Genomic DNA, 25,630 nt, shown 5'->3' with positions numbered 1-25,630 from the left:
TTGGTAATAAATATTAACAGAGCAACAATATGAGATCTGGAAGGATGGATATTAGATTCATGTAAGTTGTGTAGAGTTATAGCAGTTAGCAGAGTACCTATAATGAGGTAGTTGACTGAATATGGGAGGAATATGGTATGAATTAATAGGCTAGGGTTTTCGTGAGACAGGGAAAGAGAAAAGAGAGGCAGTAGTTTCAAGAGTGGATAAGAGATAGAAAACAAAACAAAGGTATTAGAAATTAAGAGTTAGATGATTTGGGGATCAAAGAAAGAGAGGTGGAATATAGGAGAGAAGTAGATGATGGAGGATATCAAGATGTGGGGGAAAGGGGATAGTGTAGGTAGCCAAAATCAATTCACACAGAAATGAGGCAATGGAGGATGACAAAACCCAGCAAATGTGAGGTGTCCCCTGTAGCACCTGCTGTATCATTAAGATAAAATAAAACAAGAAGAAAATGAGGGACAAGAGAAAAGAGAGGAAAAAAAAGGGAGAGAAGAAAGAAAGAAAGAAAAAGGGGGGTGGGTAAAGAAAAAGGAGGGGAACAAGTAAGGAAAAGAAAAGGAGATATAGAACACCAACAACAGCAACAACAAAAAAAACCTAAATAAATGAAAAAAGAAAAAGACCTTGGGGGATATAATGGGAGAAAAGACTAGGAAATAATGCAATATTAGCAACCAGGACAATAAAAAATTAAATATTAAAAATTTAAATTTAAATTGAAAAAAAAAAACGCAAACGTTGAGGGCTAGAACAATCAAGGACCTCAGATGGGCCTCAGGGAATGGTGGATTCAGGAATGGAAAGTCTGTGATATTGCAGACTCAAGAGTTGTGAGTCTCTGGGGTGTGGGCCACCAGGGTTTAAGGGACATAGACCTGGCAACCTCAGATCTGGTTTACAGGGAGCCTAGGAGCACCGCAGTGCAACACAGCCTTCAGGGATCCCTATAGCTGTTTGCCAGCCCTATGGGAGCAGTCACATCCACAAACTCTGATCTATGTTTCCGAAACCTGCAATTCCCCCTTTCACTAGGGTCTCTTGTGTGGCTGTATCACCAATTCAACTTCAGGACACCTCCTGCCCTGCAGGCCCTCAAAACAGCCAGTTGGGGATGCCTCTATATTGCAGCCAATTTAAGGATGCTGTAGATCCACAGCTAGGCTTAGGGGGCGGGGCTCTAGCCGGAAATGCTGTATCAGTGTTCGAAGTCAAAAATCCCATGCCTCACAAAAACTTCCCCTAATTGGCTTCCAGTCGCCTCCCACCCTGCCATCCCCCGAAATAGCCTCCTGGTGACGTCTCTTTGCTGCCAGTGATTTAAGGCTGCTGCAGATTGGCAGCCAGCCTTGGGGGCGGGGCTCTAGTCGGAAGCACTATTATTTGTGTCCTCAATCAAAAATTCCCCGCCTCGCAATAAAACTCCCATCTATCTCCCCAAATCAGTCTGCGAAGGCCTCCTGCCCTGTTAGCACCCCTATAGTCTGCTCAGGGCTTATGAATTCCCCAGTACCGCAGAGCCTCCAGGAATCATAGCCGAGGTGCTGGTGCCACAGCTCCGCCCACCCCAGGAGTGAGTGTCTGGCAGGCAGCCTCCACCTCCGTGAAAGCGAGCCTCAATTTTATCTTTAACACGAATTTTCTCTATTACCTTCCTACGAAATCAATGTCCAGACACCTCCTGACCTGCAAAATCCCAAAACAGCCTGGTCCTGAAGAATTTCTAATGCTCAAAAAACTGTTTTTGAGACCAGCAGAGGCAGCAGCTGGAGCAGCCGCAGCCTACACCCTCTACCGCCTGCCTCCCTACCCTTTCTTGTCTTCTTTAATTTTTGAAATTAAATTAGGAGAGTTGTGTGATTACCATTGACAGGTTGCCTTAAATCCTGTATGTCTTCAGTATGTTTGGTTAGGTTCTTTGGCTGGGCCATCTCTTCCTGTTTCTTAGTATGGCTTGTAATTTTTTGCTGATGTCTAGGCATCTGAATCAGTGAATTTATACTTATAGCCAAGTTCTCTCTCTTTCCTATTTATTTTCACAGCTCTTCTTTGATAATTGGTTCAACTTATTCTAAGTCTTTAAAATTGCCTGCTTAAGTTATCAAAATCAGGCCAGGGACTCAATAGTGAACAACAGATTTTCTCTCAGAGGTAAGATTACAGAGGGAGCTGAGAATAGTTTTTTCCATGCAATTTCCAAACCAGCCAACAGATGGCACACATGAACACACCTTTCCACAGAGGTGTTTCTGTCTTGCCTTACCTGAATTCCTGTGTTGAATCTCCTAAGCATAGATTCAAAGCAGGGTCTGCTAGCCGAATTCACTGAGGAAAAGCCCCTTATTCCCCCTTCTTTTTCCCTTGAAACAGATGACAGGGAGGAAGATGTCTGTTTCTCTTTCAGTCTACTACAGTAAGCCAGTGGTTTTACTTGAGATTAATATCTTTGGGATGGGGGAGGGGTGTCCTCCTGGCCACCATGGGGGTTTGGTAACTCATGTTTGTTCTTTCAGCTGCTTCCTCACCTTCCTGGGAATTTTGTAGCACTGTCCTGGTCTGCTGATCCCCAAAGCTGGTCCCTTGGACAATTTTTGGCTCTTTTTCTGTTGTTTTTGTGAGAGTATTCAAGCTCTGCCTGTTAGTCTGATACTATCTTCCCACAATCTCTCCTATGTTTTGATGTAACGTTTATGAAATCTAAAACCACTTTAAAAAAATAAAAAATAAAACTTATGGAAATATGTAAATATGTGAATTTCTACTAAATTATACCATGTAAACTAATTATATCATCAAATTATTTTGCCTGAGAATAATAGTAGTTCACTGAGGTTTATTTCACACTGAGATTTTTGAAGTCTTTGATTTATAAGAAAGGGGAAATTACTTAATGAGGTAGGTTAAATTCTACCACTTGTTCAAAGCATGAATTTTTGCTGGCTTATTTAGTCTTTTGGAGCCCCATTTTCATCCTATATAAAGAGATAATAGAACCCACCACATAGAATTATTGTGAGCTCTCAGTTAATACAGGATCATTGCCGAATGCATTGCCTGCCACATATCAGACTATTGACTAATAGTTGGCATGAGAGTTTATTTTTTACTAATTGTTATTATTATGATTACTATTCATATCACATCTAATATTATTTGAAGGCAATTGGTAGGGGCATTAGTCAGTCAAAGGGGTGCTGATGCAAAATACCAGAAATTGATTGGGTTGCATAAAGGGTATTTATTTGGGGTAGGAGCTTACAGAGCCAAGGCCATAAAGCATAAGTCTATTTTCACGTGTTGGAGCAAGATAGCTGCCGGCGGCTGTGAGGGTTCAGGCTTTCTGGGTTCCTCTGGGCTCAGGTCCTCTGTTTTCTCCACAAGGTCAGCTGTAGACTACCAGGTGAACGGTTCTGTCTCTTTCCCTGGGGCTCCAGCTTAAGACTTCAGCATCATACTCCAACATCAAAGCTCCAGCATTAAGAACCACCAACTCTGTAGTTTGATATGCCTTTTTACTGTGAGCCCCCACCCACCAAGAAGTGGGGACTCAATGCTCTAATGATGTGGCCTAATTAAAGCCCTAATCAAACTCAATCATGTCCAGGGACAGATCAGATTACAAGCATAATCCAATATCTATTTTTGGAACTCATAACTATATCAAACTGGTACAATAGGTAAATATTTCAATGCTCTGGTAAACAAAAGCAAAAAGAAGGGTCAATAGGTAATGCAGCATTTGGAACTAAAGGTCTCACATGGAAGGAAATTTCCAAACTTCCATCCTTACTCCACAAACTGGCTAACGGTTAATATTTATAGATGAGGTTTTAATTTTAGCAGAACGACTTCAATTGGTGTTACAAGAGGGGGCATAATATGAGGAAACAAAAATAATAGGTTATTTGGAAGGTGGAGATTATATGATGACAGTGGAAGGAGAGGGAGAAAAGCTTTATTTCTTAAAGCTCATGAGTTTAAGGACAGCAACACAATGACAAGGCAGAATACTATAGAATGGGGTAAAAGGGAGGCAGCATGATGGTGAATTGGAAGCACCAAGGCCAATTTTTCTAGGATAGCCATACCAATGTTACTTACCCAGATATTCTAGATGATTCTGTGCCTAATTAAATAGGGGAGGGGGAGTTTTTAATACTGCTGCCTTTTCTGGGTCCTGTATCACAGCCTTATCCTTCATGCTCAGGAAAGCATAGCTCTTTCAGGAGCGGTGTTTCCAGCTAGAGCTTCCTTTAAATGTATCCGTAGGGTCCATGGAGGAGGGAGAAGAAGCAATTAACAGAAGAGAGTATTTTGCATTAATTATTCCCTAGGGTGTTGGATGAAGGAAACTAATGGGAGATTTCCTCAGCTTGTCCTATCATGGGTTCCACGAGATCCAATGAATAGTTATTTATATAGTGCTTTGCCCTATGCAAACACCTGTCTGAGCAGTCTACATATATTTACCTAGTCATACAACAGCCTGGTTGGCAGGTACTGTTATGTTCATTTTGCAGATGTGAAAACTGAGACATACAGGGCTTAAGTAATTTGTCCACAGCTATTCCTTTGTTAATGGTAGAACTAATGTCAAAGTCAGGTAGTTTTGTTTTGGGACTGTCTCTTAACCAGTACATGCCCCAGTCTCTAAGGCCCAATCGAATGAAGTTCCAAGCTCTATTTACAGCCTTGAAATTATGTGAGACCCTAAAGGATTATTAGGGATAACAGCTTCAATTCGGCTTTCAGGGTTAAGGTTGAATTCATACACACAAAGCACTTGGGAAATAGTCAGTGTTCAGCTATATTATTAGTGTTTAGGAAAAGCTAGCATGTATTTTTACAAATTTGATGTCATTATCTGAGCCTTTTCAACTACAATACACCAGGAACATATTCAAGTGTTTACAAGTGTTTCATTAACATGATTTTAGAAATCGCATAATATACTATTTTATGACTATATAGCAGTTTGCTTCAGAGTGTCATTCCTAATATTTATTTCATATTCATATTTTGAAAATTTTAAATAAAGCCCATACCCCCCTGAGCTAACCAGTCAAGAACTCTGGTTCTACAATACCATTTCCTCTAACATCCAAATTTAATGATGCAAGTCCTAAATTGAATGACGCTTTAAATCCCACATTGCAGAATTCTCTTATATAAATATATATAATATTTATAGGTTCTCCTCTTCACTCTTCTTGGAGGTTGTTCTGGTCTTCCTTGCTTATTACTGTCATCATAGTCAGACATTGGGTCCATTATCATCCTAATTTTGACTGTTCTCTCAGCATTTATTCATTTTGTCTGTTTTTTCACTCCCTTAATCCAGAAAAGGGATTGTTGTCAAAAGTCTGATTTATAATTGCCAAGAATTTGCTGAAAACTAGACTAAGAACAAAAAAAAAATTCTCCTTGAAGTGTAGCCACAAACTGGGGATGAGATATGAGTAGTCTCAATTCCATAGACCATATCCACCTGCAAGGTATGAAAACAGCCATTTTATCCTTGCTCTTGGGCTGCCACCAAGTAGCACTGCCAGCATACCTCTTCTATGGGATTCACTGGATATGTCTCTCTTGCAAAGTTATAGGTTCCAAATGTCCTAGGACCAGAAAAAAGAAACCATTTCACCACTACCACCCAACCTCTAAAATTATTAATTGAGCTTTAATGTCTGATTTAGGACTTGGGTCCAGGAATAGAGTGAGAAAATGAGGAAACCAGAGTGTAAAATTTAAAGAAGCATTCACTATGCAGACCATTCAAGTACAGGATATCAGGTCATGCCCATAATTGGATTGATTTCTTCTCCTGATCATTGACATTGTAGCAGTTATTAAATCCCCCAAATGCCCCTCCAGATTCATGTTCTATCTTTCTCTACCCTGCTCTGAACCTTGAGAGACTGAAATAGCAACAGATCAATGAGCTCCCTGATTCTTTCCTTCCAGTGGAGAGTCTCTGGCTAGCAAAAGATGGGAGGAAAGTTAAAGCAGTGTATACATTTCTGTGACTCCATCTGGCTTTGTCCCCATGAAGTGCCTTGGTTTCTTTGTAAAAACCATCTTTTCCATCAGTTTTTAGAAAGCTATCCCTCCCCTTGACCATTCAGATCTAGATGTCAGAAATGCCCTCTACTGTAACAATATCCAACCATTCCAACACATTTAAATAGTTCTTTATTTAAATTCTGTTCAATCACACCATTTGAATTTGCTATTTATTTACAGATCTTTGCATGATTGAAAGAGCATTTATTACCTTAAGGGAATACCTTCCTTACTATCCAGAGTGGTAGCACATACCCTAGACTAAATGCAATAATCACAATTCCCTGACCTGATTTGAAAAAATCATGTAGAAGATATCATATTAGTCAAGATTAGGATCAGCTACAATTGACAGCAAACCACAAATAAAAAAAGGAATAAATTATATTTTTCACACATAAACATAGGCAATAAAGGATTGATGAAGCAGTGCCAGGTTCATTAGTGAGCCATACTACTGCTGTCTTACATTTATGCCATTCTTAACCTGTAGTCTCTGGCCTCTAATTTTTGTCCCCACTGTCCAATTAGAATGCAAAAAAGCCTCCTAATCTCAGCATTTCAGCTGAAGCCAGAGAATATTCAAATGCCACAAGGAGAAGAACAGCACTACTGTCAATCTCCCCCTACCTCCCTTCCTTCTGGAACCATAGCATGCAAGTCCTTGTTGCCTATGAAGTTGTCCAATGCCTTCAAACAGATTTTTCAAAGCTTTTGCTCTAATAGCTTTTCTTTTACTTCCCATAATGTTTATTTATTTATATTTTTACACTTTTTAAATTAAAGTTAATAGATCACAAAGCATGTTACATTAACAGACATAAAAAGAAACAAAAAAAAAACATGAGGCTCCCATTTTTCCACTCCCACCCCCACCCCATCATTTTTGTAAATTGTATTTTTTTGAAGATCTATACATCACAAAAATAAGTTACAGAAAAAAATATGAGGTTCCCATATATTCTCCACACCCCCACCCCACTCCTCCCACACCAACAACCTCCTCCATCATTGTGGCACACTCATCGCACTCAGTGAACACGTTTTGGAGCATTACTGCACCACATAGATAATAGTTTACTCTATTGTTCACACTCTCCCCGAGTACATTCAGTGGGTTATGGAAGGATATATTAAGTCCAGCATCTGACCTAGCAATATCATTTAGGACAATGCAAAGTCCCAAAAATGCCTCCACATCACATCTTTTCTTCCCTTTCCCTGCCCTCAGCAATGATTGTGGCCACCTTCTCCACCTCAATGCTACAATTTCTTTTATTACTAGTCACAATAGTTTTATAGTAGAATATCAGTAAGTCCACTCTAATCCATATTTTATTCCTCCATTCTATGAACCCTAGGATGGTGATGCTCACCCCAGCTCTAGATCAAGAGGGGGCTTAGATTCCACAGGGATGATGGATGCAATTCCTCTGCTTGCAGTTGTTGGCACTCTCAGTTTCCTGGTCTGGTCATTGATCATCTTCACCTCCCCATTAACTGACCTGGGTAAGTCCAACAAACAGGAGAGTAGGAGTTACAACTCTACTGAGGCTCAGGGCCCAGCTGGCACATGATAGAGATTCAAATCTCCTGAATATGCACCAACCACAGCACCAACTGCAGGTTCAGTAAAAGTGACAGAAAAGGCATGTGTAGAGAGGTCACATCTGAGTCCAACTCAGTCACACTCAGGAACACAAATTCCTAAGTAGGGCCCCTGACAAGGCACTGAGCTCCAGAGCCATCTACCATGACTGTAGAACCTGTGTGTCTCCATAGCCCTCAGGAGCACCAGTACCTGGGGTTGTATTTACTTTGGTTGTCTCTGGGATCTTGCTGAGGTGTGCATAAGCACGGCCCTCTGATGCCCTCCCAACTCCTTTTTGAAGACTATTAGCCATATAAACTCATTTGTATTTACCGTTTCCCCCTTTTATTCAAGGTCTTTTTCTAGTTGCATCACCATCTGGTGATTAGTAGTAATCCCTTGGTGCCAGGGAAGTTCATCCCCAGGAGTCATGTCTCATGCTGGGGGGAAGGTAGTGCATTTACATGCTGAGTTTGACTTAGAGAGTGGCCACATTTGAGCAACATGGAGGCTCTCAGGAGGTAACTCTTAGACACCCTGCAGCTCTAGGCCTAGTTCAAATTTCAGGTTCACAGGCTCATAAGCATAGTCATCAGTATTAAGGGTTCATCATTAAACAATCTTTCTTCACTGGTTTTTGCCCTGGCACTTGGGAGATTTTTACTGTTCCATTGGGGAATGTGATAGAGCTCCCTTGGCTAGGAACCCAACATTTCCTCAGTTGTCATTTGTAACTCTAACTACTATGATAATACCCAACGAATATCTGAACACTTTTATAAACCCTATATGCATGCCATTCTAGATAATTTGCCATAACATAAATATACAGAAGTTTAGACATGATAACTTTTTACCATAGTAAAGGAGGACTTCATGTCACCCTGAATTCCAAATTTGTTGCTCAATGTAACAATTATCTGACACTGTAACCCCTTTTAGTGTGAGAAGTGATAGTGTTTGAGGTTTATATAAGCATTTTTGAAAATGCATGTGTATCAGTTGTCTTTTGCTATAAAACAAATCATGCAAAACATAATGACTTAAAGCAATGATTTATTCAACTCATGATTCTTTTGGCCATTGGTCTAGGACCAGCTGGACAATTCTGCTGGTCTCAGCCAGAGTCACTCATGTTTCTGTTTCACATCAGTTAAAGAGTTGTTTCTTGGAGCTGTCTGCTTGTTGGATGGAGTGAGGGGGTGGGAACTGGGTCACATGTTTCTCAATACCTATCAGGCAATCCTGGGCTTTTTCATATGATAACTGCAGGATCCATGGGCAGCAAGCTTGCAAGCCCCAAAGCACAAGTACTTTTCAAGATTCAGCTTGTGTCACATCTGCTAACATCCTATTTGCCAAATAAGCTACATGGTTGATATCAGAGTCAATGTAGGAGGGTATCACCCAAGAAATTTGGAGGTAGAGTAGTACAAATAAATTGGGGCCATTATTGCAGTGATCTATTAGAAAATGCTTGGGAGAAAGGTGTGTATAAATAAAGGAATGAACATTAGCGGACATTTGATTGCCACTCATTTATTCTGCCCTTTATTCTATTCTAAAAGCACTCACCCACAGGCTCTCAATTACTGAGCCTCTTTGACCCTTAATTAAATAAAACAGAAAATTCTGAGATGTTACTCTAAAAGTCAAGGTCAAATTTTGTGTTCTGACCCAATTAACTCTTCTTAACTTCCCTGACTCCTGACAGCCCACTTCATTTCATATTCCACCTCCTTGGAATGTTCTCCTTTCTAAAATTAATCTATTAAAAGTACCTGAAGTTCCTCTTCTTGATTGAAACAGCCACTGACCCCTTGCTAATCACCATGATCTCTCATTCTTCTCAATGGCCTTAGCCTGTAGGTCTGTTGCAATATTCTTGCACTGAACTACCCTTAAAATGTAGAATATTTTATTATACATATAAATTGTCTGCTTGCTAACTAGATACGAAGAAAAGTAATCTTTCTTATTTTTCTTTTCATCCTTGCCACCCACCTTGATGCATTTATCCAGAAAAAACTTAATGATGGCTAGCATATTGCAACCCATTACTTATTATTTGGCCATATCTATGTGTAATTGCTGTGCTCAAGTTAAAGTATATACTTTTACACCCATAGACTGGCCTTAGTTACAGTATGTTGTACAGATAAGAGTCAAATCCAGAATGTACCTTTGGGCTCAATATTCTCTATATGAAAATCCATATAATAATGTTTTTGTTTGCCACAGTTTTTCTTCTAATAAGAATTCCCATCAGTACTTCTAGATAGCAGTTCTCTGCAGTAACCCAGGGAGGCAGTTCTTGGAAAGCAACCACTCCCAGGGACCATTCTTATCCATAGTGGTCCCCTAAAGATCAACCTGAATTGCTATCTTCAGCATCTTCAAGGAGTTGGTGGCCTCCATGAGCCTATATGAAACCTTCAGACATAGATTGTGCACTATTGTGGAAATATCCAGAACTAACAACAAGCCCCTACTGAAGCCCTAAGGACTCTCTAGAAACAGACTTCTCAAAAATTCTTACACATTGGAGAATTGCATCCATCATCCATGTGGAATCAAAGCCCCCTTTCGATATAGAGGTGGAGTGGACATAATCATCCTAGGGTCCACAGGATGGAGGAATAGAGTATGGATTAAAGTGGACTTACTGATATTCTACTATGGAACTATTGTAATTAGTAATGGAAGAAATTGTAGTATTGATGTGGAGAAAGTGGTCATGGCAGCTGCTGAGTGTAGGGAGAGGGAAGAAGAGGTATGATGTGGGGGCATTTTCAGGACTTGGAGTTGTCCTGGGTGGTACTGCAGGGACAGATGCTGGGAATATATGTCCTGCCATGACCCACTGGGTGGACTGGGGGAGAGTGTAAACTACAATGTAAACCATTATCCACGTGGTGCATCAGTGCTCCAAAATGTATTCACCAAATGCAATGAATGTCCCATGATGATGAAAGAAGTTGTTGATTTGGGAGGAGTGGGGTGAAGGGGGTGGGGGTATGTGGGGACCTCTTATATTTTTTGAATGTAACATTAAAAAAAATGAGAGGGAAAAATCAATCAATCAATCAATCAATCAATCAATCAATCAGGACAATAGTTCTCCAACTTGGCTGCACATTAGATCACCTGGTCATGTGGCTCAGAATGTTTTATTTATAGCATTTCATTTGATTCCAATATGTAATCAAGTTTGAAAAGAGCAATTTACCATAGTAGGGATCAAATTTGGCTTAATATTACAATTGTCATAAGAATGTATATTATTTAGTTTTATTTATTTTTTATTATTCATTTTTTTAAAAATATCACATTCAAAAAATATGAAGTCCCCATTTACCCCCACCACCCCCACCCCACCACTCCCCCCACAGCAACACTCTCCCCCATCATCATGACACATCCATTGCATTTGGTGAGTGCATCTCTGGGTATTGCTGCACCTCATGGTCAATGGTCCACATCATAGCCCATACTCTCCCACGTTCCATCCAGTGGGCCATGGGAAGATCTATAATGTCCGGTAATTGTCCCTGCAGCACTACCTAGGACAACACTAAGTCCCGAAAATAAGAATGTCTATTAAATATAACCCACTGAATGGACTGGGAGAGAGTGTAAACTACAATATAAACTATAATCCATGTGGTGTAGCAGTGCTCCAAAATGTATTCACCAAATGCAAAGAATGTGTCACAATGATGAAAGAGGTTGTTGATGTGAGAGGAGTGGGGGTGGGTGGGAAGTGGGGTATGTGGGAACCTCTTACATATTTTAAAGTAACATTTTTTTGTGATCTATGTATCTTCAAAAAATACAATTAAAAAAAAGTAAAAAAGAAAAAAAAAACCCTATACCTGGTTTAGAGACCACACATCCCTTATTCAAGGGATTGCACTGCCTCCTTGTTGGGGGAGAACTATCATGTTCTTTCCCGTAGCATTTACAATGGTCTTTCTCTTAGTCCTGGCCATGTATAAACTCATGAACATTTGGCAAATGACTCCAATACTTCTTCACTTAGAGTCCTTATTTAAATAGGATAAACCATGTGACTCATGCAAATTGAGACCCAGACAACATATGGAATCCATTGATTCCCAAATACAAAAGTAAATATGGTGACCCCTGGTTTATATCATTTAGTCAAGTTTTACAAATCTGGCAAATCAATAATAAGTTTTGTAAGTATCATCTTCCTCTTTTTAAACAGAAGGCTGAGATCACAAACTTTACTTCACCTTCAAATTACAGATATGGGTAAATTGTCCATGTTGAGAATACCATCTATCCCACTATTCATATGTGTCTTCTTTGACTTTTCTGGAAAAAATCAGTACTAAAGTAACAGTCATTGTCTTCACTTAATTTTATCACCCCTTACAAACAAATATCCAAGACACAGAACCTGGAACATAGACAATAAGAAAGAATCATACTATTTTTCTATACTTGTTCTTAGTCCCTGCAGCATTCAATATTCACTGAGTCTATTCAGTGACGCTATTACAATGAATTTTACACATGAAAGTTTATTGCCTTACACAAAGCTTGCACAGAAACTTGAATTATCAAAATGATTTGATAGTGTGACCAGATCAGCTATGTCAACTAAGGCTAAATTTTCTGGTTTTCAGTGGCAGAGAAATAGAGTTTAGTGTGCCAAAATAATAGATATTATTATTTCATGTGACATGGAAATGAATATCAACTCCCATCATAATTGCCACTGAGCTATGAATGCGAGGATTAAATGATCAGATACAGAAGTAAGCGACAATGAACGACCATGACCTTCTTTCCATCCTTCTTCATTATTCAAATCACATTTCCCTCCTTAGGCTATGACTGATGGAGATGTGTACATAACTCAAAACTTCTTAGGATGATTAGCACTGAGAGAAGTCTTGGACAAACATTAGCTATGAACATTTGTAATTAAGATGATGAGGTCAATTAAACTAATAGCTTTCTTCTGAACAAATACATATCCCATCTCTCAGTTCATTATCATCTGGTCAGAAACACAGAACAATCACTGGTCCCCACCATGTCTGGATTATGGTGCATCAGAATATTTAGGAGACAAGGTTTCTGCACTCCTGGGGACTCTGGCACTACCAATCCTTAGTTAAAGGTGTCTGAGAATGATAGGACCACAATTTCAGAGACAATAAAAAGCAAAAGGGCTTCTAAACCTTGGGTTTCACAAATAACTGTATTAGAATAATAACTAAAGTGGCCTCCCCAGAAGTAGAGTGAACAAAATAAACCTTCGAGGCTTAAAGATAATGTGTTTTTGTGGCATCATCGCAGATACTTTTTCCACAATAGCATATTATCTTATTCAGATTAAGTCCTTGTATATAAACAATATGAATTTTATTAATTTCCCTTAGCATGCATATTATTGTTTGTTAGGTTGACTGATTCTGGCTTGCCAAATCTATTACATATAGATTACTCTTCATCTATGACTTTAGCAGCATCCTTCCTTCCTTTGCAATTTTTTGAAGGCATCTTTGATCTCCCTGTTTCTCAGGCTGTAAATCACTGGATTCAACAAGGGAATGACAGCAATGTACACAACTGATGCAAATCTATCAGAGCTGGAAGAACCACCAGAGCTAGAACTCAAATAGACATAATTAACTGATGTATAGAAGAGAGAAACAGCTGTCACATGAGAAGCACAGGTGTTGAAAGCCTTGGACCTGCCTTTAGTGGAAGTGATCTTCATGATGGAGATAACAATATAGACATAGGATATCATGATAATTAGAACATTTACTACCCCATAGGTCATTGTTAATACAGCAATCAGGACATGTATGAAAAATGTGTCAGTGCAGGACAAATTTAACAATTGTGGCAAGTCACAGAAGAAGTGGTTGACAACATTAGGCCCACAGAAATGGAGTTGAAGCAATGCACACAGTTGGGATAAAGAAGCAAAGAGTGCAGCCATGTAGGCTCCCAGTGCCATCCGAACACAGAGGCTGGGTGACATGATGGATGAATAGAGCAGTGGTTTACAAATGGCAGTATATCGGTCATAAGCCATGACTGTCAGCAGACAAGATTCACTCAGCCCCATGGTTGCAAAGCTGAAGTACTGAGCCATGCAACCCACAAAGGTGATCATTTGTTGCCTCTGGAAGAAACTGAAGAGCATCTTTGGGACTGTGGATGTAACATAGCAGATATCTATGAAGGACAGGTTACTGAGGAAGAAGTACATGGGTGTGTGGAGGTGGATATCCATCCTTATTAAGACAATAAGGCACAGGTTCCAGGTCACAGTTGTGATATAGTTTATCAAGAATATAACAAAGAGCACTGTTAAGATTTTGGGAAAATCTGAGAATCCCAAGAGGATGAAATGGGTGATCTCTGTAATATTTCCTCCTACTGTCATTGGCTCAGTGTTTCTAAAATCAGAAAGGAGAGAGGAATGTATTGCTGAGTCAGATAAAATGATATCATTATCATTGTCATTGTACCAGTCTTTTTTTCCATTGATCTCTTGAAAATAAATACTTCGATACCCTTCTGATGAAAGGAACACATTTTTTCACCTCAGAGTATTCAAGGAATAGCAACTCAGTGCTTCAAACTCCAAATTAATGTTTGTGGTCTTATGAGAATTTATAGCAGTATTTAAAAAGCTGAGTAGAAGCTTAAAAATTGTGCTGTTAGAAAGGCTATGATTATTAAGTATAAGATAGAGATGATTGTTTATATTAAAGCTTTTCAAAGATCGCTATTAATTCATTTATTAACTATTATTTTGTATGTATGAAATTCTAAATGTGTAATCTTCTTAGAATAATTTTGAAATCGGTCTTTTGTTCTAGATTTTCAATGAGACTGATTAAATATCTTCTTTTTACTCTTGAGAAAAATTGTGGTCCCACTTTAAGACAATTTTTCAAACTTTAGTAGAAATGTACTTAATACAACATCTACAGACTTGCCTAAAATATAACATCAGATTTTTCAGTTCCTATAATTTGGTATGCAGAAGCATTTTACCCAATAAACTTAGGGGATCAGTCCTTTATGGAATCCTTCATACTAAACAGTCTAAATGTTGGTGAGTATAGTTCATTTGTTAGCCCTAACTATTGTCTCTAATTTAAGATACTTTGCATATAAAAAAGAACATGGTACTGTGGGTAAGGGTTTGGACTTTGGATTTTGTATTCTCATACCTTCACACTTCAAGAACATATCCCCATGGCTTAAACACATTAAACCCATAATTACTCAAAATAAAGTGGGTCCAATAAAAGCCCCTGAACCACAAGGTTATGAGAGTTACAAGAGCAAATAATGCAAGTGCTAAAAACACAGGTCAGTACATCATAACTGTTCAATTGTACATCATAACTATTCAATGATAATGGTTGTCATTATCATTGGTTGCTTATAAGTGCCCATGGCTGAGTGTTCAAACTGTGGATAGGAATATAAGTGGTGCAAGAGTAATGGATTATTGCAAAATTCCTGAGACATCACCATCACTGTAAGCATTCTGGAATTGCTGCTAGGCAGTTGTAGATTTGGACTTAGTGTTCATGCCAGAGCAACCACCATGAAGATCTAAAGCACATAAAGCATTTTCCATTCACTTGTATTGAGTTCAGGTAAATTGCATCAATGGACAACCGATCAAGCTTTGATAAGCCTTGAGATACATAAAGGGTCAAAATAAATATTTCCTTTCTTAAATACTAGAGTTGTAAAACTTTAACTTTTTGTAGATATGGTCTGCATGACTTTCCTCACTAAAAGATTCATAATAGATAACATCTGTTGAGTTTACTCCATTCAAAATCTCCTGCCTTAAGATGAAAGAGAAAATCAGGTAAAAAAGCCTAGAAATTTTTTTAAAAGATTAATAATTATGGAGGTGTTGAACTTTCAGGTATTAAAAAGATGATTTCTGAAAACATACAGTAGCTCCAGTAATAAATATATTTGAAAAAGGTATTATATATTTAAATAATTCATTGTTATTATAGGAATAGATATGTTAAAAGAGAATTACAAACCTCTTATTTTTTTAATGTAACATTTTTTGTGATTTATGTATCCTTAAAAAAGACAATTTATTATAAAAAATAATAAATTTAAAAAAGAGAATTACAGAATAATTCCAAGGATTTGTAAAAAATTAATATATAATAATATTAGTACCTTATATTGGGGGGGAACTCATAAACTCTTTTATGAGCGGTGGGAGACAGGGCTTCCTATAACAGAAAAAAATACTTCAATACTTAAATAATCTTTGTATGGTAGAAATATTTTTGAAATATATTATCACAAAGATAAACCATAAAAGAAAATGATGCTATAACAATTTGCAACTGTTATGGTAGAAAAACACTTAAATAAAACACATTTGTAGTATAATTGATGAACTGGGAATGGAAGCAATGTTTTTAAAAGACATTAAAATTGTCTTTAATATTAATTTAATATTTAATATTAAAAACTTATAATCAAAAAATAATAAGTACTCTCACATACTGCTATTGAGTGAACAAAATGGTTCCACACACACACACACAAACACACACACCATATAGTTACTTGAAATGACAATGGATGTAAAAGTAAAGGGAGTAATGATTAATTTTTCTCCTGTATTTTATCACTTTCCCCAAACTCCTATATCAATAATAATAAAAACTTCTTAAAATATATTAATCCTCAGAGCACATGGAGAGAGGGAGAAAAGGAGAGAGAATAGACTTTTCTGGCTTCTATTTACTAGCTGTGCAACATTGAACATGTTATTAACCAGTCCTACCTCAATTGTCTCATCAATAAAAAGAGACTAAAATAGTTGCCAACTCAAAGCATAGTTGCAAGGATTAAAAGACATAAAGGAATTAAAACATTAAGAACCCAATAAATGTTAGTAATTATCTTTTCCATTATCAGTCATTCTCCTCTGATAACGAGGAAAAGTTAAGAACTACTACTGAAACAGCAAGAAGCTCTTCATAAAGAGATTTCCTCAGTGAGATGGTCTCTAAGTTTAGACTGAGGACTATTGCTGGTTAAGTATTGTATTTATTTGTACCATGTACAGTTCGACCTCGCAGAAGAGTTGCAAATTTGTAAGACCACGTTTTAATCACCGCCACTTAATACCCTGGAGTTGATGAAATTGAATATTTACAGTTCATGGACTAGTTAACATGTTTTACTATTTAATGGTAAGAATATTGAAAACTAATATGTGCAACACTGAATAAATACATATTTTATGCATTAATAAATGATATAGAAAAACAGCTTTGGATGTAAAAAGTATAGCTCATTTCTGTATCATTTCAATTCAGGCTTTAGGAACTTAGAAACCATTCCCTCTGTTTAGACTTAAAATACAATACTGCCAATTCAAATCCTCAGATATCTTAACCAAGAGAGTTAGAGTAAATGAAAATATTTTGAACCTATATACTCTCACGGCATTATTATCAAAAGATCAACATAATTACTCGCTTTGGTGAAAAAAGTCAAACTGTTTACAAATCAGCTACTCTAAAAATTCTTCATTTTTAAATAAATTTCAGTGAGAGAGGCCGTCATAATTAAATGTAGTATATGTAATTAACAATCCCCTGAAGAGTGAGTTGTGAATTGTTTTCCATATTCATGCTAAATCTTACCCTAAAATTCCTGTTAAAATTTGATGGCCTGGAGGAAAAGAAAAAAAAAAATATATATATATATATATATATACATTCACTCTCTTTGATTAACTCCTTTGCATTTCTCATCACACAATTTGGAGAAGAAACGGTGACCAAAATAAAAAGTGGATGAAAATTTTACTAATCAAAACCTTTTTTGCAATCCTGACCTAATGAGGAGGTTTTCAGTTTCCTAATTTGTGCCAGGTACAACCAAGGTATGGGAATCCAGGGAATATTTCTGAATGATTAAGAACAATATAAGTAAAGGAAGGTAAAACGGGACAGTTAGACCAACACTACCTGTAGTTGGAGATGGCGTCTCTGATATCTGTTGTTCTCAGTGTTCTCAGTATATTGTATCTAGATACCTTATGTCTTCAAAGAAGTCACTAGAAAAATATTTAAAGCATTTGAAAAGACCTAATGAGTGTTTTATTATACCATTATGTAAAATTATGTGAACATTAACTCAATTTTTCTCTTGCTACACAAAAATTATCAATCAACGCTATGTACTTAAATGGACATCAGATTATTATTATTTCAGAAACATCCTCAAGGGCAAAAATTAAATTAAAAGAGTGCTTGGAGTGGAGGCAGTTGTGAACCATAGACACATATTTTTGGATTTTGGGCAACTTCCTTAAACCTAGTAAACGATTATTTTTTATTAACCACAACTTTTACAATTTGTCAGGCCTTACAGGTGTCATCTCATTAATTCTAGATGCTTCTATTCCCTGTTTTCCATGTTCATAAGCAGAAGGTAGCACAGTCCAACTTCACATCCTTAAGAAATTACAGTACTAGAATTCTAACCCTCAACCCACTCCAAGACATTAACTGAAATTTTATATTTGAGGTTACTCCTTTTTCATAGTTTAGAAAGGGAAAATATTTTCTTAAAGAGGTTAAGCAAACATGTGGAAGAGTCCTAAATCGAGTATATGGAAATGAGAATTCTAAAAAATATTGAAGGGGAGACGGAGCCATAAACCTGGCTCCTCGCTAAGTCCTACTGGAAGAGTCTCAGAGATACTGGGATGGCACAGAATCCACAGGCCTCACTCACTATGTGTAGTCCTCTGAATTTGACCCTGATCCCACAATGTTCTTTACAAAGTTGTAATAGCTTAATTCTTTTCCAGAGGTATTTTCTAAGCGGGCCTTATTACACCCCAAGATCTGCCCTTTTGACCAAGAAAATTGCTGTCTGCTGACACGAGAGATTCAAATGAAAGGTAATCTTTTAAATGCGCTGGAAAGAGAAAAGACAATTATAGGGAGAAACTCTCCAGATAATTCCTTCCTGGTGTCATGGCTGTCATGGAGTTTTTGTCCCTACAGTTGCCCTGCTCCACTTTGCTATGTTCCTGCTGGATTCTTTCCTCACTTGCCTGTGCTCCTGTCATGATCTCCTGACTGTGGGCTTAGTGCAACACCCTCAATTTACATGTGAGATTTGCCCAGGATCATATTACTGGCTAGTAAAATATAATGTTAATAATAAATTATATATGTATATATATGTACACTTAACTGCTAAGACAGAAAAATTAAGAGATTTGCCCAGGATCACATCACTTGCTAGTGATAATCACTATAATAATAAATTATATGTGTATATATTTATATACTTTGTTTACAAAACAATTTCATTTTATATAAGAAACATATATTTTCTCAAATACCTTACTTGATTCAGTCATCACAGTAGCTTGTATAGCAAGTAGATAGAACATTATTTCTTGTGCATAAATGAGGACATTGAGGAAGTAAGAAATACAATAAGATGAATCCATAACAAAGGCACGATGATACAGTTATCTATCATGGGCTTTGGAACCAGCCGATGTGGATTAAATTCTGCCTCCAACACTGGCTGCTTGTGTGGTCCTGAGCAACATAACAGCTCCAAGTCACATGCAGATAAAGGGAATACGTTCTTCTAAGAGCAGCACTTGAGAACTTAATCGGATTATGCTTTTAAAAAAACTTATCAGAGTATGTATTATACAGTAGGCCTTCTATTAAAAGTAGACCTAATTTCTATTTTCTCCTAACATATTTTGTTGCATTTCTAATCTTTCATTTAAAATATATATTAAGATCATTCCCATAAATATGTCTATAAATGATAGGAAACAGAGAAAAAGGCACAAGGTTGTGTGCAGATAGAAATCTATCCTCATTAGGATGGTAAAACCCAGGTCCATGGTAATAAGGGAGATCCCTAGGAAAACGGGAAAGTATATGATTTACAAATGTTTTTCATCTTTGTGTCCCAGGAAAAGAAACAAGATCACAAAGAGGTGGTTTACATCACATTCATTGTATCTGCATGGTGCCATCTATAGAAAAAAATGAAGAAGGAAACAGGTTTATTCTTTAAAAAGAAAAATGAACTTCATTGTTTCATTCATGTAACTTGCTAATTTTAATTCATTTGTATGAATTAACATACCTTCTTTATACAATTCCTAATGCTAAAAAATCTCACATCTACATGATCATGCTATCAGAGAGAAAAGAGACTAAACAGACATCATAAGTGTATTTACCTAATATTTATTATTTTCAGATTTATCCATGACAGATTTGGCAAACATATGAGACATGAGGTTAGGCAAATTAAGAATATAGTACCCTCTCTCATTACGGTGAATAAGAAAGTTTCTCCTCAGGTTGGCTCAATTTTTAACCTGATGCTTGTAGAAGCCCCCGAATCAATCCTGTACCCGTATGTGAAATGAGGAGGGTGGGGATGATGCTCTCTAAAATCTCCTTGAGACCATTCAGTGAATCTCTAATCAGGCTGTGTTGACATTTCCATAAACAGTTTTTTTTCCCCCCACAAACAGCTGGAAAGACAGATTATAATAAAGCCAGACTGTGGTAATAGTCACTCCCAAGAGTCAACAATTTGGAATATATAAAACTTAGTCAATTTAATGACTCTAAGAAAGCCTCTAAGTCATATAATAAGACATGGTTGAAAGAGTCAGGAGACCCCTATTCTCATGTGTATATATTTCCTCTGTTCAATTTAGAGATACTTATGAGCTAGATGATCTAGAACATTAATTCCTGATTTCCTTTAGACAGTGTTTCTTTTGAAAATCAAATAAAACATTGGCCCCTCTACCCAACAAAATGAAACCTTTTACTGTCCTTGTATACAATTATTTTTTGAGTTTCTTTTTTTTTTTTTATTTATTTCTCTCCCCTCCCCACCCCACCCCAGTTGTCTGTTCTCTGTGTCCATTTGCTGTGTGTTCTTCTTTTTGTCCGCTTCTGTTGTTGTCAGTGGCACCAGAATATGTGTTTCTTTTTGTTGCGTCATCTTGCTAGGTCAGCTCTCTATGTGTGCAGTGCCATTCCTGAGCAGGCTGCACTTTCTTTCAGGCTGGGTGGCTCTCCTTACAGGGCGCATTCCTTGCGCGTGGGGCTCCCTACACAGGGACACCCCTGCGTGGCAGAGCACTCCTTGTGTACATCAGCAGTGCACATGGGCCAGCTCCACATGGGTCAAGGAGGCCTGGGATTTGAACCACAGACCTCCCATGTGGTAGATGGCTGCCCTATCCAATGGGCCAAGTCCACTTCCCTTTTTTTTTTTTTGAGTTTCAATCACCAACTTAAAGATTCCCAAATTTAATACTTCTTCTCCAAGGAAAAGTTAATTGGACTTATCCAAATATCAGGATGTAAGAAAATGGGCATGGATATTGGAAAACATGGGCAGGATATGGGGGGAGATCTTTTCTTTACTTCACATTGGGGCTAGTTCATAGAAGGCATAGTACTAAGTCTTCAAAATCAATGGTAAGTCAGCAAAAGAGCAATGTTCCATTGGGCAGTATGTCCCATTCAAGATGCTTCAGCTCTTATTATCTGTAGGTAATCATTTCAATGGTCCCCAACAGAAATAAATTTATATGCAGATGAGCAAAATTACAAAGAAAATCATGGGAAGCCTTGAAAAACAGAAATTAGTTGTCAAAAATTAGGCTGGAGAGAGAATTCTGGTAAGATCGTGTATTAGAGAGCTGCAAGATTCACTCCCCTTGCAAAAAGACCTAGTGGACAGGCAGGAACTGCCTGAAACACTGCTCTGGGGCTCCAGAGACCAGGGGAATACTGTGCAGAATATAGGGAAGAATGAAACAAAGAGACTGAGAAATGGCAGTGAAGATCTTTAGGCAACTTGCAAAGCCCCACCTACTGACACCCATACACTGCTCTCAAGGCGAGCAGTTTTGGTCCATTTGAATATCTTCCAGGAATACTGCTGTGAACTGGGAGGGCACTGGAAATACTCCTTTATAAAAAAGGGGTGGGTGGGGTGGAAGGGCAGGGACACAGCCCATTACTGATCCAACTTTTGTTAGGTGAATTTAGACTATTGGGTCCAGCTGTTTTACCCCATTCCAGCCATGTATTTTTAAAATATATATATATATTTTTATAAAAGATACTTAGATTACATAAAAGTAACATAAAAAATATAGGGGATTCCCATATGCTCCACTCTCTGCCCCTCCCACATTTTTCCACATTAAAAACATCCTTCATTAGTGTGGCACATTTGTTAGAATTGATGAACACATTTTGGAGCATTCTGCTAAGTATGGATTATAGTTTACATTGTACTTTACACTCTCCCCCACACAATTTTATAAGTTATAACAAGATACATAATGGCCTGTATCTGTCATTGCAATGTCATTCAGGGCAATTCCCAAGTCCCAAAAATGCCCCCATATTACACCTGTTTTTTCCTCTTCTTCCCCTCAGAAACTCCAGTAGCCACTGACTCCACAACAATGATAAAAGTTCTCCTATTGCTAGAATCACAGTAAGTATATAGTAGAATATGAGCAAATCTGCTGTAGTCCATACTTCATTCCCTAATCCTGAGGATTCTGGGATGATGATGCCCACTCCACCTCTAATTGAGAAGGGGCTTAGATCCCATGGAGCAGATGGATGGTACTATCATGTATCTTGCCTGCAACCACAGACACTTTCTGTTCCTTGGGATGGTCATTGTCCATCATCATCTTGTTAGTTGTCCTAGGTAAGTCCAATGAACTGGAGAGTAAGTGTTGCAACTCTGTTGAGATTCAGGGCCCAACTGGCACATGGACAGCCCAAAGATTTAAGTCTCTTGGGCATATACCTGTCAACTCTAGTACTAACTATAGGTTCTAATAGAAGGATCACAAGTGCCATGTGTAGGGAAACTACAACTTAGTCCAATTCTGTCGGAGAACATAAATTCCCAAGTAGGGCCCACTGGCAGGACACCAAACTCCTGAGCTGTCAGCCCTGCCTATAGGCTCTGGATGTCTCCAGAACCCTCAAGAGACCCATTATTTGAGGCAATATTTACTCTGGCAATCGATGAGATCTTGCTGAGACTTGCATACGTGTAACCTCTGGAATGACCTGCTGACTAACATTGAAGCCCATGTTAGAGGTGGAGTCAGCCAAAGGCTGAAAATACCCTGTCTTCTTAAGACTACAGGAAATAGGTTGCTGAAAAGTGACATCTGTTGGGAAGGCTAGCAAAGCAGAGCCTAGTTAAGCTAAAGAAAAGGCTTCGTGGTGTCTTTCCTGACTCTTTTCCCAAGGTCTTTTGGAACTGACTTGTGACCTTTATATGGGTCCCTGGCCCTGTTTTGACTGGGAAATAGCTGATGAACCAAGTGTCAGAGTAGACCCTTAATACAGGTCCAATGTAAAACAAAATCCTAAGCAAGAGAAAACCATCTTTCAGAGTAAACTCAGCAAGATAATCAAGTACCCAGACAACAGCAAAAAATTGCAAACCATACTAAGAAAAGGTAAGACATTGTCAAATTAAAGAAACAAATTAAAAATTTGGAGGAGACAGAATTTGGAAAAACTAGTCAAAAATGTTCAAATAAATCTCCTAAATCAATTCAAGGAGTTAAAATAAAGTATGACTAAAGAGATAAAGGATATTAAGACATTGGGTGAGTGTAAAAAAGAATTTGAAAACATGTAAAGAAAAATAAAAGAACTTGTGGCAATGTAAGTCACTATAGTTGAGAAGAGATACACTAGAGGAATACAGGAGCAGATATGAACAGACAAAAATAAGAGTCAGTAATCTAGAAGACAGAACATCTGAAATAGAGCAGACAGAAGATCAGACCAAGAAAGTAGTGGAAAAAATAGAGCAAAATGTCAGGGATATGAATGACAGCATGAGCATACAAACATGCATATCACAAGTGTTCTAGAAGGAAAATAAAAATGAAAGGAACAGAAAGAATTTTGAGGAAATTATGGCCAAAAATTTCACAACTCTTATGAAATACATAAATATACAAATCCAAGAAGCACAACATACTCCAAACAGAATAAATCATAGTAGACCTACTCCAAGACACATACATACTAACCAGAATGTCAAATGCCAAAGACAGAGAATTTTGAAAGCACCAAGAGAAAAGCAATTCATCATATATAAGAAATACTAATGAGGGTTCTGCATATGAAAGAAAAAAAACAAGAGAGAGATTTGGGGAGAGTGTAAAAATGAAGACCATCAGTAAGAATAACTATTAATAAAAGGGTAATAAGAGAGACAAAAATAAGATATGACATATAAAGCCAATTAAAATAGTGAAAATAAGTAATTCCTTAATAATAATAACATTTAAGGTTAATGGATAAAACATCCCAATCAAGAACACTGAATGTCAAAATGGATTAAAAATATGATCCATCTATATGCTGTGTATAAGAGAATCATCTTAGACTCAAGGATGCAAATTGGTTGGAAGCAAAAGGCTGATAAAAGGTATTCCATATGCACATTAACCAAAAGAAGAATTGGAGTAGCTTTACTAATATCAGATAAAATACAGATAAAGAGATAAAGAAGGACTTTATATATTAGTAAAAGGGATGATCCATCAAGAAAAAAAATTAAAAACATAAATATTTATGCATCTGACCACAATGTCCCAAAATACGTTAGAGAAACACTGGCAAAATTGAAGAAAGAAATAGACACCTCTATGATAATAGAGACTCCAGTACACAATCCCATCAATAGGTAGAACATACAGACAGATGATCAAGATGGGAACAGAGAATTTAACAATGTGATAAATGAACTAGCAGACATATACAGAAAAACTGCATTCAATACAGGAGTATATACATTATTCCCAAGGGCTCATGGATCATACTCTATGACAGACTACAAGTTGAGTCATAAAACAGATATTAGTAAATTTTAAAAGTTTGAAATTATACAAGCACTTTTTCTGATCATTATGGAATGAAGTTGAAAATCAATGACAGTGGAGAACTGGAAAATTCACAAACCTATGGATGTTAAACAACACTCTCTTAAATAATCAGCAGATCAAAGAAGAAATTGCAAGAAAAATGAGCATATAGCTCCAGACGAATGAAAGCAAGAACAAAATGTACCAAAAGTTATGGGATGCAGTGAAGACAGTGTTGAAAGGAAAATTTATTACCCTAAACTCTACATTAAAAGGGAAGAAAGGGTTAAAATCAAAGGTTTAACTGCACACCCAGAGAAACCAGAAAAAGAACAACAAACTAATCATAAAGCAAGCTGAAGGAAAGAAATAACAAAGATCAGAGCAGAAATAAATGAAATTGATAACAAAAAAAAATACATAGAAAGTTAACAAAACCAAAAGTTGGTTCTTTGAAAATATGAGTAAAATTGAATAAACTGGATAAAGAAAAGAAGGGATATATGCAAATAAATAAAATCAGGAATGAAAAAGTAGGCATTATCACAAGACTCACTATTTGCATATGACATGATCCCATATTTAGAATGCCCCCCAAAATATACAGAATCCTCAGAAATGAAAAGGATCATAAGCAGATACTATGAAAAACTATATGCCAACAAATTAGAGAACTTAGAGGAAATGGACAATTTCCTAGAAACACATGAACAACCCACACTGATTCTACAAGAAACAAACCAATCACGAATAAAAAGATTGATTCCACCATCAAAAACTTCCCAACAAAGAAAAGCCCAGGTCCAGATAACTACAGGTAAATTCTTCCAAGTATTCCAAGAATTAACACCACTCCTGCTCAAATTTTTCCAAAAATTGAATAGGAGGGAACATTACCTAACTCATTCAAAGCCAACATCACCCTAATACCAAAGACAGATAAGGATACTAGAAGAAAAGAAAAT

At 37.3% G+C, this 25,630-nt stretch overlaps 1 protein-coding gene across 1 annotated transcript; it reads right to left on the bottom strand.

The window, feature by feature from the left end:
• Window positions 1-13,157: 13,157 nt before the first annotated feature.
• Window positions 13,158-14,096, bottom strand: LOC101424350 (olfactory receptor 5AN1-like). The gene has a single exon (XM_004479251.1). The coding sequence runs from the start codon at window positions 14,094-14,096 to the stop codon at window positions 13,158-13,160; it is 939 nt and encodes a 312-aa protein (XP_004479308.1).
• Window positions 14,097-25,630: the final 11,534 nt, after the last annotated feature.

This window comes from Dasypus novemcinctus, chromosome 10 (assembly GCF_030445035.2).
Source record: "Dasypus novemcinctus isolate mDasNov1 chromosome 10, mDasNov1.1.hap2, whole genome shotgun sequence".
Classification (NCBI taxonomy): Eukaryota; Metazoa; Chordata; class Mammalia; order Cingulata; family Dasypodidae; genus Dasypus; species Dasypus novemcinctus.
This window is presented reverse-complemented; position numbering and strand designations above follow the sequence as displayed.